Raw genomic sequence first — 14,630 nt, 5'->3', positions numbered from 1 at the left:
GATCCGCCTGCTAAGAACAATACAAATCCTCTGACTTACTATTACTGACATCGTTATGTCAATTTCAGCGTAATCTTTCAGCGCCTCCCGACAAAAAATAGTCAGCTGTTCGACATAGATAACGAATCGTCTAACAGTTTAGTGTTTACATACATATGTACATGTTAACAACAATATTTTGTAAATATTAAGAAAATGTTATTATTTCGTTGACAGCGACCGCTTGGGCCATATTATCGTCGGACTGGTCTATTAATATACTTGGCGACTTTATTTTTCGACCATGGCGTTTAATAATGCTGTTCAGTCTATTACCCGGTGTTATTGGAGGACTTCTACTTATATATTATCCCGAAAGTCCAAAGTTTCTGCTGTCTCAAAATAAAGAACACCAGGCACTAATCGCAGTAGATTGGATCAGTAAATTTAATCGAGGACTACCAATTACTCGCGTTCTTAATTGTAATGAAGTTACACTAAAACCGGAGATAGAGTATGAAGAAAACGTATTGTCGAATCACAAAGGTTGGAATATTTTGACAAACATCGCTCGTGCTACCCGTCCTTTGTTTCAAAAGCCACATGGATTCAACTTTGTGTTATGCAACTTAGCTATCCTTTGTTTGTTTTTCAGGTAAGATAATAAGTGAGAAATAACTATACTTTTATTAGATTCGACGTTGAAAGTATTTAACACGCTAAAACAAATCAATTGAAAGAAGAAAACTTATAATAAAAAAAGAAACATTCACTGAAAATGGAAAGGCAGCGATGACCGCACTCTTATGTATAAATAAAAGAGAGTTTAAATGTATTCAATGTCAAAGGCAATACGTTTTGGTGTCACATTTTGTGCTAAAATTTTTATATTTTTAATTTTTTAATTTTAATATATTACCTGTCCACAAAGAACACGCCCGTAGAAAATTCAAATCTACCCATCTTGATCTCCACTTCTTTTTAAAAATGTTTTAGCTGAAGAAGAAACTTTCGTTACCTTTGACACGAATTTTCCTCCCAAGAACGTTTCAAATAAATTCTCACAAATATCTTTGAAAATGATTTTGAAGCCGATAGGATGGTAAGCAAAAAACTTTTATACCCCCATTTTTCGTTAACTTACCACTGTTGTGGGTGGAATTTCGCAAATCGCTGAAACACGTATTCGTTAAGTTCTTATGTATTCATTAAGTTCTTCTTGAAGCAAATCGGACAAAACTTAAATCCTCACCAAAAAAATCGTAGAATCGCACTTTTTACCAAGGTTGCTTTGATTTTGCGAAAAATTTGAAACATGTCTCAAATGATTTTTCATATATGTAGATCTCTGGAAATGAATTTGAGCGCGAAATGTCCCCACCACTGTTGTGGGTTAAATTTTCCATATCACTGAAACACGTATTCATTAATTTCTTATATAGAGCTTTGAAAATAAGTTTGAAGCAAATCGGACATAACTTAAAACCTCACCAACAAAATCTGAGAATGCCACTGGATATTGCAAAAAATGTGAAACACGTTTCAAACGAATTGTCATATAGATCCTTGGTTATGAATATGAGCGCGAAACGTCACCCACCAAAATTTTAACCTCCATTTCCACCAAAGAGAAATGACTTTTTCGAAAAGTGTGAAACACCCCTCAAATGAATTTATTTATTTATAATATAAAGAAAATCTTGTGAAGGGGTCTTTAAACTCGCTAGAATTGCGCCTAACAAACCCAGACATCGCAAACGCCTTAGGCATAATAAAGTTTATATGCTCAATGAATAAGAGCTTAGAGTCAAAAACTACTCATGAGTCCAAAGCTTCTGATTTACGAGTAAATCGAGTTAATGGAATAGGATGAAAGAATGGCATAAAAACATTTGCTAAATGTGATGTGATAGCATTTAGCTAAGTTCAGTGGTAACTAGTTATGTCTACACCATCCAGACAAGTTGTGTAAGTCCTACTGCAAAACCAGTACATCATGCTGAGACGAAATGCATTTGAATATTTTATGGTCATCGGCAAATAATAGATAATCGGACGAACGTAAGCAACTCCCTACATCAATAATAGACAAGTTAAATAGAAGCGGACCAAGACAACTCCCCTGAGGGTCCCCCAAAGATGTGACATAAGATGCGGAGAAAGTATTGTTGATGCGTACGCTATAATAACGATCAGACAGATAGGATTTTAACCAGCTTAATAAAAATCGCTAAATTGGTCACTTTAGATCTGCCCGGCGAGAAGCCATGCTGTCTAGGCAAAGGAGATATGTTTACCGACCATACCCTCAAATAATTTAGAAATATTACTTAGTTTTGCAATGCCCCTATAATTTCGAATATCGCATTTCTTACCATCTTTAAAAATTGGCGTGTTTATAGCAATTTTTACACATTTTTAAAAATACTCCTGCAGAGAGGGATTTGGCGAAAAGTAATTGTAAAGGCTCATAGATAATATACACGAATTTAGAAAAAGTGCTGATATACCATCACAGTCCGATTGAGAAGAGTTATTAAGGCTTCTAGCGGCTGCATAGAAATCTTCCTTTAAAAATATAATATTTCCTAAATTTAAAATGTTAGATTTAAAATGGAATGGAGAGAAGGAAAGAGCCCTAGTCGCATTTAAAACATTTTTGAAAGTTCGAGCTAAAATATCTGGCAAAGAGATCTGCTATACCTAAATCCGAATTAGCGTACAGCGTCCCAAGTGTATTACGGTATTACGGATGTTCTTTTCGAATTGACAAACGAACAGAAAAATTAGATCTTATATTTTATGCAATTGTTTGAAAATTTTATTAATTTGGGATAAGCCCATACTATATAATTCATGAATGACAACAATTTCGAGTGGATGATGAACGTTGGATGGCAGATAGGATGTGGAATTAGGAATTGACGATCATGCCAGTTTGCCAAGGTTGAAATCTTCCATAACACATAGCGACCATCGGTGGCCAGACTTTGGTGAATGCTGTGAATGTTGTCCACGTGCGCTTTACAAATAGTGTCAGTGCCGCCGACCACCGCCGAGCACGGCCAACTGGTCCAGTGTAGAGTCATCGTAATTTAGCTGTAGCATTTCAATTCGCAATGTGTGTCGCACAGCTTTTATAACACCACCGCCTCGCGAGTCTCTCTCTTTACAAAAGACACGAAAGGTTCTGGTATCAAAAAGTTCAGCGTCATAGAAGTACGAGTTGAGCCATGTCTCAACTAGTACTATGACATCAAAATCACATTGGAATGTTGCCATGTGAAGCACTTGAGATTTTATTCGCATTCCAGATATGTGCTGATAATAAATTTTAATTAAGGCAGGCGGAATTGAATGGTGTGATGGTATTAAGGAATTATTTCCCAAGACGTGAAGTGTATCAGAAGAGCGACTAGCTAGTTGACGCACTGGCGCCGATAAAGAATGGCAAATCGTAGCCAAGCATAGCGCTCCAGAACTCCAAATAATCCAAGCGAGAAGAGTGGCCAACGCAAGTGAAGGGATGGCCCTATACGATTATCGTAAATCCTCTTGCCGATTGTCAAAACGCAGTCCGGCGAAGAGAGCGCACCTCGAAGATAAGGGCAGCGCTCTGATAAAGAGAGTATGCGAAGAGTAGCTGCAGCACGCAACATGTTAGCAATTCATTCGGCACAGCAAATATCGAAGAGAGCCAAGTGCAGCGAAATTAGACGAAAAAGTTGTTGTACTGGCGAAGCAGGGTAAAGCATGCATGGTATTTCTCACAAAAAAGCAGTTCGAGATTATCCGCTACAACAACAGCAATATTAACAACTTGCTCGATCGGCGAAGTTGTGCGTGGGCGAATGGCTGCTTCCAGATTTATTGCAGTGTCATCGTTCGCAGATTTAGGCCTGTGACACTTTTACTGATAAATGCCAAAACGAAGAGTTATAGATTTTTGCAAATGACGGTTCAGGAACCCCCAGCTTAAAGTTGACAAATCGCATTGATGATAAATCCGCATTTAGTTTAACCAGCTTGAAGGACGTTGAGCGCGTCAATATTAACATTAAGATTGTTAGCAACATATCTCAACACCGGCTCTGGTTGCGTTTTGGTTGAGAATTTACCAACATGTAAATATTTTCAGCTGTGCTTTACTTCAAACTGTGAGCAATCAGGCGCTTCGCCAACCACAAGTTTATTGTTATTGTTTGCCCGTTTCCTCTTTTGCTTGTTCCGAATTGTTACAAAACCTTCGCTCTCAAACTCTACATGCGTTTCGGCTACATAGACGGGTAAGTGACCTAGATCAATGCCCCCTGTAGCTGTTGAAACAGATTGTTGATCGCTTTCTATGACGCGCTGTTGAGTCTTTGTATTTATTATGTTCTTAGAAGCAAGATTAGGATTAGATTTCACAATGCAATTCCGTTCTATTGTTGCTTTCAGACCGTCATAAAGTTTCTCAAGGTTTAACACATTAGCACTAAGTTCATCAAATTTCGTGTGAGAATCATTAGACACGACTCAGAAGTCCCACTGCCATAGTAGATTTGGCAAGTTTGTTAAAAGCTTTAAGGCCTCCGTTGATAACTCAATGCACGAGTTACCTCCTTGGTCGTGACCGATGGTAACGTGTTGTCCTGAAGTAGTTAGGTTTCCTCTTCCAGATGTCCTTATGTCTGTATTCAATACCGACTTTGGGTTGAAATAAACCATGCACGTCTGTGCAGTTTGAAATTTCTGCATCCTGTTAAAACGCTGACATTCTGTACAATGTAGCACAATGTACTCTGCTCTATGTGGTCATCGTCTTGTTGGTATGTAGATACATACGTACATACATACATATGTGTCTATGTACTTATTTGGCTGTTTTGTATACGGTGTAGCTGCAATGTACTTATTTACTACTTCTTGGTGGTTTCGTGAGTGGTGTGACTGATAAGGTAACTCCTCCCCCCCAGGATTGAATAGAGGGCCATAGCGGAAGTATGGCCTGAAAGAAATGCGTTTGTGTTTTTTAAGTATAGTAGGAGTAATATTATTCCAGTTACTATTATAAGACATGCGTAAATTGTAATAAGGTGATTTGTTGTGATCTTTTTAATGGTAAGTATACGGTTATGGGTCTTCATGGTTTCCAAATGTAGTCTTTTTAAGTTTAGTTCTTCTATGGCGTTGTTTACCTTTACTTCCTTGTAAAGTGGTATCGTCGTTTTGATATTGTCTTCTAGTTTAGTTTCCATGTTTTCAAATATTTGGTCTTTTATAACAATGCTGTAATACTTGTATCAATTAGTACAAGGATGAACCCTTTTTCTGGTTCTAAAATTTGCTTTTGCTCGCCAACCTCCATTACGTCACATGTTGCTTTTTTCTCGTTTAATAATCCTTTTATGGTAACGCCTATCTGGACATATGCGATCCAAGTTTGGGGCACGGCATCAGCACACCAGCTCCGTCGCATAAGAGTGGTCCAAGCCAAGGCAGCACGCAAGGTTGCTGGCCTGTCATGGTACGTAACAACAGACGCCATCGGACGCGATCTCCGCCTAACAAAGGTCGGAGATCAGCTCAACTTCTTCAGCAGCCGATACTCCGACAAATTGGTGCAGCATCCGAACGCGGTCGCAAGGGCCCTGGCTGAGCCCATCAGTGAGAGGCGCCTCCGAAGGCTACACCCCGACGACCTACCAACGAGGCGCATCACTTAAACATCCCTTTCCCATTACTGTTATATATTTTTAAGTCTGTAATTATCATTTAAGTTATTAAATAATAACTATACTCTATACCCTTAACTCCGCTTGGTAGAGATCAGAAGGCACTGATCGATTCCAGCGCAAAATAAACCAAAATAATAAGGAAAGGAAAAAAAAAAAAAAAAAAAATATAATCCTTTTAGGCAGCTTATGTCCCACGTTGGAACTCTGGCAACTTGTGTCTTACAAAAATATTGGTTATGAATTTTGTTACATTTTTGTTTAAAGGTTTCAATGTTATTCTTATTATATACTACATATTCAGGTATTTTGTAATACAGTATAATTTGCTTAGCTGCCTCGAGTACTTTGCACAGACATTAGAGGCAGCTATCCTTAAAAGGCAGTTATCTTAATTTATTTTTTTTTCCTACAAGTGAATCGATTTCATAGTAACCTCGACTTTTTTAAGTTGCACTGATTTCTATTTAACAGTACTAAGATTAATAAATTTATTTGATAGTTTTTATTAACTTTATCTATTTAAATTACATTTCATTCAATTTCAATACAGTTTATTGTACATAAGAAAACAAATCAAAAATCAGCACCTCTGATCATAGATGGCGCAGTTAACTTACATGATATTCGTAGAAATTGGCAAAAAAATAACTGCCGACAGGAGGCGCTTAAATGCAAAAGGCTGTTAAGTTAGATGCACTTAACGTAATTAATTTCATACAAAATTAGGTCTAATTGCAGCGAAAAGAAAATTTCAGGCAGCTATCTTACCGATGCAGCTAAGTATCGAGGCAGCTAAGCAAATTATGCTGTATTAAGTAGTAATGGGATAATGTGTGCAATTTTATATTCTTCTGGTTCTGGTTTTAAATATAAACGTATCCATTTCTAATAGTCTGTATAATGCTCTTGTGATATTATTGTTAAGTTTTTTTAGACAAAATGTCTGTAATTTGTTCTATTGCTTCATTGATAGTATGAATTTTGGAATTATGTTAAATTTTGTTAGTAGGATACTTTCTAAAATATTGTTCAAATGATTGTACAACATATCTATGTTATATCCTATTCTGTTAATATACTGTAAGACATATATTTCGTTATGTTCCTGATTTAGCTCTTTATAGACCTCATTTTTGTAATTTTTTATAGAAGTGTTTATTACGTTTTGTTCTTTATTGATATGTCTTTTCCTAAGCACAAAAACATTTTCTTTTTCCTTAAGTCGCCTTAGTTTTGCTTCAAGAATTTCTACAGCTTCACCAGAAAATTAAACGCTCTTTAAGCCCTTTAGAGCCTTATCGAATTGGTCAATATTGTCTACATATTCCTGTATGCGCACTCCATGTGAGAATATTTTGTAAATTACCATAGCTTGTCCTAGCTCTAATTTAACAATAGGAGTACCTTGTTCCAAGTGTTGTAGGTTAATGTATTGTCCGGTCGTATAATAGAATCTTTAAGTATCATGGTTATATTTTGTCTTAATTAGTTTGTTTTTTTTTTAATTTTTTTTTATTATTTATTTTTTTTATTTTGTGTTAGCTTTTCTAGTAACCCGTTTTATTTTTGACTTATGGATTTGTTGCTCCTAGTTGATATGAATGTGGGGCCCTTGTCCTTCAAGACTTTCTGAATTGAAAATCGGAGTGTTAGTTTGTTTCGTCTATTCTCTTTTCGAAAAATGATTTCGTCTTTTTCTAATTTCGGTGTTTGTTTGCGTTTAACTTACATGTACTTTTCTGTACTTTGTCGGTCATTTGTTTTGCTACTTCGGGGTATAATTTTCTTTGGTATAAATTTTACTCCTGTAAGTAGTCATGTTCGTTTGTAAATTTTGCTGTCTTTTGGAACATATGTGTTCTTCCTGAAATTAGTTCGTATGGCGTGTAGCCTGTTGCAGTTAGTGCTTTAATATGTTCCGGGTTTTTCTTGTCCAATATTATTCTGTATATTTCCGTTAGAGATGAATGAAGCCTTTGCCCTTTGATTTAACGATATTTATACTGTTTCTAGACTGTATCGTGTACCCTAGTGCGAAACTTGATAGCTTATCTATTATTGTCAATACATTGCTATTGTGTATATGTCCATGTGTATTATGTCTAATGGTTGTTGGGGAGTTTCTGTTTCCTGAAATGAGACTTCTTGTGGTTGCCTATCGTACTTCATAGGCTGATATAAGTCACAGTTTTTAATAGTTTGGACGATTTTTTGTTTCATGTGAGTGAAGTTTATTACTCTTTTTAAATGAGCTATCTATGGTTATTTTTTATGAGGTATTCTCTAATTTCTCTTTGTTGTTCGTCAGGTGTAGGTATTTCTTTCAGAAATTCCGTACATCTAACTAACTAGTAGAGTTGGCTATGGGCGAAGAATTTAGAATAAACTATCTATACTGTTCTGAATATTTCGACTGTTGCGTCCATTGCGCAGGTCTTGTTTGGTTTTAAAATGGCTTTTAGGATTTTTGTTATCATTTCTTCATCCAAAATAGGTTCTGTTATGATAATCTAATTTTGTTTTTGAAGGGAATCTCGATTTTTGTGTTTACATCTTTTTTTAATATAACTTGTATATTGAAATCATTCAGAGCTTATTCTGATATTGGTACAAACTGTTCTATATTGTCCTGTGCTGAGTGTACTGTCTCTCCACAAGTCCCTTCGTTTGATTCGTGGTCGTTCATGTTTACTTCCAGTGTCATCCTACTAAGTGCGTCTGCGATGTTTTGTGAACCCTTTTTATATATTAGTTTAAGTTTCCAACTGACTAATTTGGAGTTGGGTTCTTTAAAGCTCATTAACCAGGTTAATGGCTTGTGATCTGTTACTATCTTAAATTTTTGATAGATATAGATATAGGGTCGTAGTTTACTTTAGTACTTTTTTGCCAAGATTATGGCAAGCGTTTCCTTTTCGACAGTGGAATAATTTTCTTCTGTATCGGTTAGTGTTCGGCTTGCAAACGAAATTGGCTTATCAGACCCTAAAGGTCCTTGTGATAACACAGCTACGTTGCTCGCATCTGTTGTTAATATGAATGGTTTCGAAAAGTCGGGGTAAATTAGTATTGGGTCGTTACATTTAAGACTACTTTAGCTTTCTCTTTTAGTTGTTTAGTCAGAGGTTTTGATATTTTTGCGAAATCTTTTATAAATTTCCTGTAATAACCCATCAAACCCAAAAAAGATTTAATTTTTTTATGGGATATTGGTAATTTTTTTATAGCTTCTATCTTTGACGGGTTTGGTTTATCACCGTCTGATGTTACAACATGTCCAAAATACTCTATATCTTTTTTTTTAGAAAATCGGATTTGTCCATTTGTAGTTTTAAATTTTCTTTCTTTATTCTTGGGAAAACGTTTCGTAGGTGTTGTATATGGTCTTGTAGTGAGCTCGAAAATACTATTATATCATCCATATAAATAATATTACAAAGTGTATTCCTAGAAGGTCTCCAAACAAACTGTCCATTACTCTCTAAAAGGTTGCTGGTGCATTAGTAAGCCCAAATGTCATTCTAATGAACTCCAAGTTTCCACCTTCCTCCGAAAAGGCTGTCTTTTGTAAGTCTTTATAGTTCATTTCTATTTGGTGATACTCGTTGGCTAAGTCTAATATTGAAAACTATTTAGCTTTACCTATTCTATCTAAAACTTCGTTAATTATGGGCATTGGGTACCTATCTTTGATTGCCTTTTCGTTAAATTTATATTCCTTTTTTCTTCTTCTTATTTTCTTTCTTTCTTTTCCCCTGATGCGTCTGCTTTCTTGGGTACAAGCCATACAGGTGCACTCTATGGGGAGTGACTGTGTCTAATTATCTTTTGGCCCAGTAGTTTGTCTATTTGTCTTCAAACTTCCTTACGTTCGTTAAGTCCATATCTGTATGGTTTTGTGTAGACGGGGATTTCGATTGTCGTTGGAATTTCGTGTTTTACTCTGTTCGTAAAAGTTAGTTGATTTCTTTCGTCATTAAAAATTTCTGGGAATTCTAAGCAAAGAGTCTTTAATTGCTTTCTTTCTTCTGTGTTCTTATTTTCTCATTGAAATTGTTGGAATTTAATAAGGTGTCCGCAGTCATTTGGAATGCTAAGTTAACTTCGATAAAATTGGTTTCTATATGTTCTTTAACGTCTAGTGGTTTGTCAAAGTGAATGATGGTTTCTGAATCTGTATAGTTGGTGACTACTATTGACTACCGTTGGAGATAGTCAGTCCAAAGACAAAATAAACAATAAGATGAGTAACGCCATACAACAAAATGCTCCTATGCTTGCTTTTTTGAAATTTGAGAACGAAAACGAAATCAGTATCATTGCGCTCTCACAGCCGACAGAGCGAAAAGCTAAAAATATAATGTACTGTAGTGTGTATATGCCTTAACAGACCACCCTGTATTTAAATATAAAGTGTGCGGCACTTTGTTGTGCTGCATATCCCACGCACCGTCTGAGCGCATTTCATGAGCAACATATACAGTATAACGCCTCCTATCGGCAGTAATTTTTAGCCAATTTCTATGAATATTATGTGTGGCAGCCCTAGCCACGATCTATCGGCCAATATATATCGGGCCGATCTCTAAGCTACCATTCACGAGGAGCAGACAAGAAGTTGCCAATCAGAGCTAAGACCGACAAGAGGGCAGAAGACGAACGATTTTACAATTATAATACTTCCTCACAAATAAAGCTAATATTAAGAATAAACCTGGCCAAGAGGCCAAAGTGGTGACCCCGAACGTTAAATAGGACACGTGAGGTCCACGTCCATAAAGCGCACAATTCGCGACACTGACGAATTTTTCGACGCAACAAACATGGCGACCCAAGATAGCGGGCTTAATGAAGAACTTTAAGAATTGAAGGTGCAAGTGCAGCAACTTCAATCGTCGGTTGCACGGCCACTAGCAGGAAATGCTTAGCACGCTCCGAAAATCAAAAAATTGCAATCCTCAACTTTGGTTTGCACAATTGGAGCGCATGTTTCTCTTGCACAATGTTGTAGCTGATGATCGCAACTTCGACTTGGTGTCGGTATACTTGGAGGAGGATGTCGCTCTTACCATCGAGGATCTCATCACAAATCCACCTCTGAATAACAGATACGGCGCGTTGAAGCAACGGCTTCTCGAAACTTTTGCAGAATCGGAGGACTCAAAATTAAAGAGACTTCTGCAAGGTCGCGAGATGACCGGCAAGAAGCCATCGGAAATCCTTACACACATGCGTCGTTTAGCACCCGCAAATGGCTGGGGGCAAGACCACCGTCTACACGTACAGGATCTGCATACTAATCAGTCAGTCAGCTGTCAGTTGTGCCTTGCACAATAACAGACAGCAAACTACAAAAAGGAAAGCTGCAATTATATGCGGCAAACCGAACCATAATACAAACATATGGCAACCTACATCTAGAGTTCGAGCTTTAAGTGGTCATTCATCATTAGTGATGTGCAAACTGCAATAATTGGCGCTGACTTTCTGTTACAGTTCCATTTCGCTCATAGACATCAAGCAACAACGTCTTATCTCCACGCAGGAGCACCCAACTTTCGGCAATTCAATCAACTCGCAGCAATTCGAAGCTGCAAATAATGCACGAAAACTATACAGCCCTCACGCAAAACATACGGAGGCGGTCAGCACGGCCAACAACTCTCGCGAAAATCGCCCATCACATGCAGTTCGCCACTACATCATCACAGCTGGGGCACCAGTAGCAGATCGTCCACGGCGACTGATGGGTGAGAAACTGGCATCAGCGAAAGCACAAATCCATCAACTGATAGACGAAGGAATCTTTCGCTATTCTAAAAGTCCATGGGCAAGTCCGCTGCACATGGTAGCAAAGACCAGTGGTGGTTGGCGGGCTTGTGGCGATTACAGGAAGCTAAATGCGATAACAACTCCTGATCGTTATCCGATACCGCACATATACGACTTCGCAGACCGGTTACATGGTAAACACATTTTCACAACTTTAGACTTAGAGCGCGCGTACTATCAGATATCGATGGCATCAGAAGACATTGAGAAAACTGCAGTATGCACTCCTTGGTTTGATTGAATTTGTATACATGCCATTTGGACTCAAAAATGCAACGCAAACTTTCCAACGTTTCATGGACCAACTTTTCCGAGGTGTCAACTATGTGTTCTGCTACATAGATGACATCCTGATAATGTCAAAACTCAGTGGAGAAACATAAGCAACACGTGAACAATGTCCTACGTATCCTGCAAGCAAACGGCCGCAGGATTAACGACCAAAAATGAAATTTTAAAAACGGAGGTATTGTTTTTAAGCTACACAGTTAATGGCAACGGTTTTAAACCTCCAGAGGAACGCGTCAAGGCGATCGCAGAGTATGGTCGCCCACAAACAATATGAGAAGTGGGCCGCTTCCTGGGTATAGTGAACTACTATCGCCGCTATGCATCAGAAACTCAGTCACCACTCAATGATTTTACTCGCAACATGAAAAAGAATGACAAACGACCTGTAGAGTGGACGGCGAAGACAATCAGGGCATTTGCAAGTTGCAAAGCCAGCATTGCAAATGCAGCCACTCTCTCTCATCCTTCTCCACACGCAGATCTGAGCCTGACTTATGATGCCTCCGACACAGCCATCAGTGCGGTACTGGAGCAATACAACAGAGGTACACTAGAGCCCCTAGGTTTCTTTTCGAAAAAGCTTAGTTAAACGGAAGGCAGGTACAGCACATATGAAACGGAGCTACTAGCAATCTTTGAAGCTATCAAGTATTTCAAGCACATGCTAGAAGAACGGGTTTTTGTAATTAAAACTGATCACAAGCCGCTGATATACGCATTCGCCCAAAAACCTGAAAAGCATCAGAGCGCCAGAACGCCAATTAGGATTCATCTCCCAGTACTCCACAAAGATCTTACATGTAAACGGCAGCGACAACGTAGTAGCAGACGCGCTCTCCAGGATCAATGCCATAACGATACCGACGACTATCGATACAAAAAGCATTGAAGCGGCCCAAGCAACGGACAGCGAACTGATAAGCATTTTAAATGGAGAGACAAATACAAATACAGTCAATGCAAGTCAACGAGCAAACTTTTCTTTACTGCGACGTATCAACAACAATTCCTAGACCATATATTCCACAGAAATTGAGATACAACATATTTTCAAATGTTCACCGACTCTCTCATCCTAGTGGCAGGTCTACAATCAAACAAATTTGTACTAAGTATGTATGGCCGTCGATGCGTAAGGACATCTTGGAGTGGTCACGAAATGGCTTGCCATGTCATAAACACAACTCGATGTTACCTACCAAAAAGAAGATTTGATCAAATACACCTCGACATTGTCGTGATGCCTTTGGCAGGTGGATACAGGTATTGCCTGACGATGACCGACCGGTTCTCTCGCTGGCCGGAGGCAGTACCTCTGCAGGATATGACAGCACAGACGGTCTGCGATGCCATTTGGTCAGGCTGGATATCACGGTTTGGGTATCCCTTGATAATCACCACCGACCAAGGGGCCCAATTCGAGTCCGCGCTCTTCAAATCATTGGCCAATTTATTGGGAAGTGAACACATCCACACGACACCATACCACCCACAGTCAAACGGCATGATCGAGCGTTGGCATAGGTCTATTAAAGCCGCTTTAATGTGCAACCTGTAGACCCCATGGAGCAAACTACTTCCAACTGTAATGCTTCGCCTCCGAATGTGCTTCAAGGAAGATCTCCAAGCGTCAACTGCCGAAATGTTGTACGGCTGCACACTTCGCCTCCCCAACGAATATTTCTATGACCTGGACAATCAATGGCAAAGAAACAGCATTGTCAATCGAAAGATTAAAACCTGCATTTATGGCAATTGAAGAAGCTGACGAAGCCGTCCCCACGAATGACGCAGCTGGTCCCGTGGATGACGGAGATCCACGATTCAAAGTTCCATCACTTCGCACGTATGACAAACAGCATAGGACTCGCCCTTACAATCTATGACTTGTCTAGGGGGCAGAACTGTTGCAGTCCTAGCCACGATCTATCGGCCAATATATATCGGGCCGATTTCTAAGCAGCCATTCCCGAGGAGCACTCCGGCCTGTGCGATGACCTGCACCGCCAACGCTGGCCGCAACGAGGCAGCCACATAAGACGGCGAATTAAATTAAATTAAATGTTTATAAAATTGTATTGACGCCCACTATGTTGTGTGCGTCAAGGCAGAGTACAACCTAAACAGTTGCACGAAAATTAAAGAGGAGATCACTGCGTTGATCGAAGTAGGAATTTACAAAAAAAAAATGTACAATGGCCTTCTGCCAAAATAGATAATATCCAAAACAACAAAAAGAAAAAATCCAAATTAAAAAAAAAAAACCAAATTAAAAAAAAACAAGTAAGAGGTTCTAGTCGGGAGCTCCCGACTAGAGGATACCCTGAGCCCTCTTATTCCAACACCAAATGTAGATCGCGCTACGCGGTCGTTTGCTTTAGTAGTAATAAAGATAAATTTAAAAAAAAAGTTCCCTTGGCAGGGTTTGAACTCGCAACTGACCTCATTACTTGCTGCCGCCTCTACGCAACAGCCACACCAGGAAAAAAAAAATAGTTTGCTCGGCAGGGTTCGAACTCGCCACTGACCGCGCTACTTTCCACCGCCTTTACTCAATAGCCACACCAATAATTGAGCCTTGACGAAAAAAAATACCAAGTAAAATAGCAGCACAGAAAACAATACAATCGCAACTGCAATGCTGTTGATAGAATTGAAAGAAGACGCGCATGAATGTTGTGTGTGTACATGTATATAGAAATTCTTGGAATTTGCGCAGCAGCTATGCTTGCTAACACGTGCGACATAACTTTTGTGTTTCTTAATCGATCTTTATGAAATTTTCGACAGTACATCTTATTGTAGAAT

General features: G+C 38.7%; 1 protein-coding gene across 1 annotated transcript in view; it reads left to right on the top strand.

Annotated features, from left to right (window-relative positions):
• The first annotated feature begins 201 nt into the window (after window positions 1-201).
• Window positions 202-14,630, top strand: part of LOC135430029 (uncharacterized) — a 49,133-nt gene continuing 34,704 nt past the window's right edge. The window contains exon 1 of the mRNA XM_064684587.1: window positions 202-634. Coding sequence (XP_064540657.1) covers window positions 297-634 — 338 coding nt within the window. The 5' untranslated portion in view covers window positions 202-296. The remainder of the gene's footprint in view (window positions 635-14,630) is intronic.

This window comes from Drosophila montana, unplaced genomic scaffold, assembly GCF_035044405.1.
Source record: "Drosophila montana isolate Dmon_TW-CO22-7 unplaced genomic scaffold, ASM3504440v1 contig_2794_1, whole genome shotgun sequence".
Lineage (NCBI taxonomy): Eukaryota > Metazoa > Arthropoda > Insecta > Diptera > Drosophilidae > Drosophila > Drosophila montana.
Note: the sequence above shows the minus strand (reverse complement) of the source record. Positions and strands in the feature narration are given on the sequence as shown.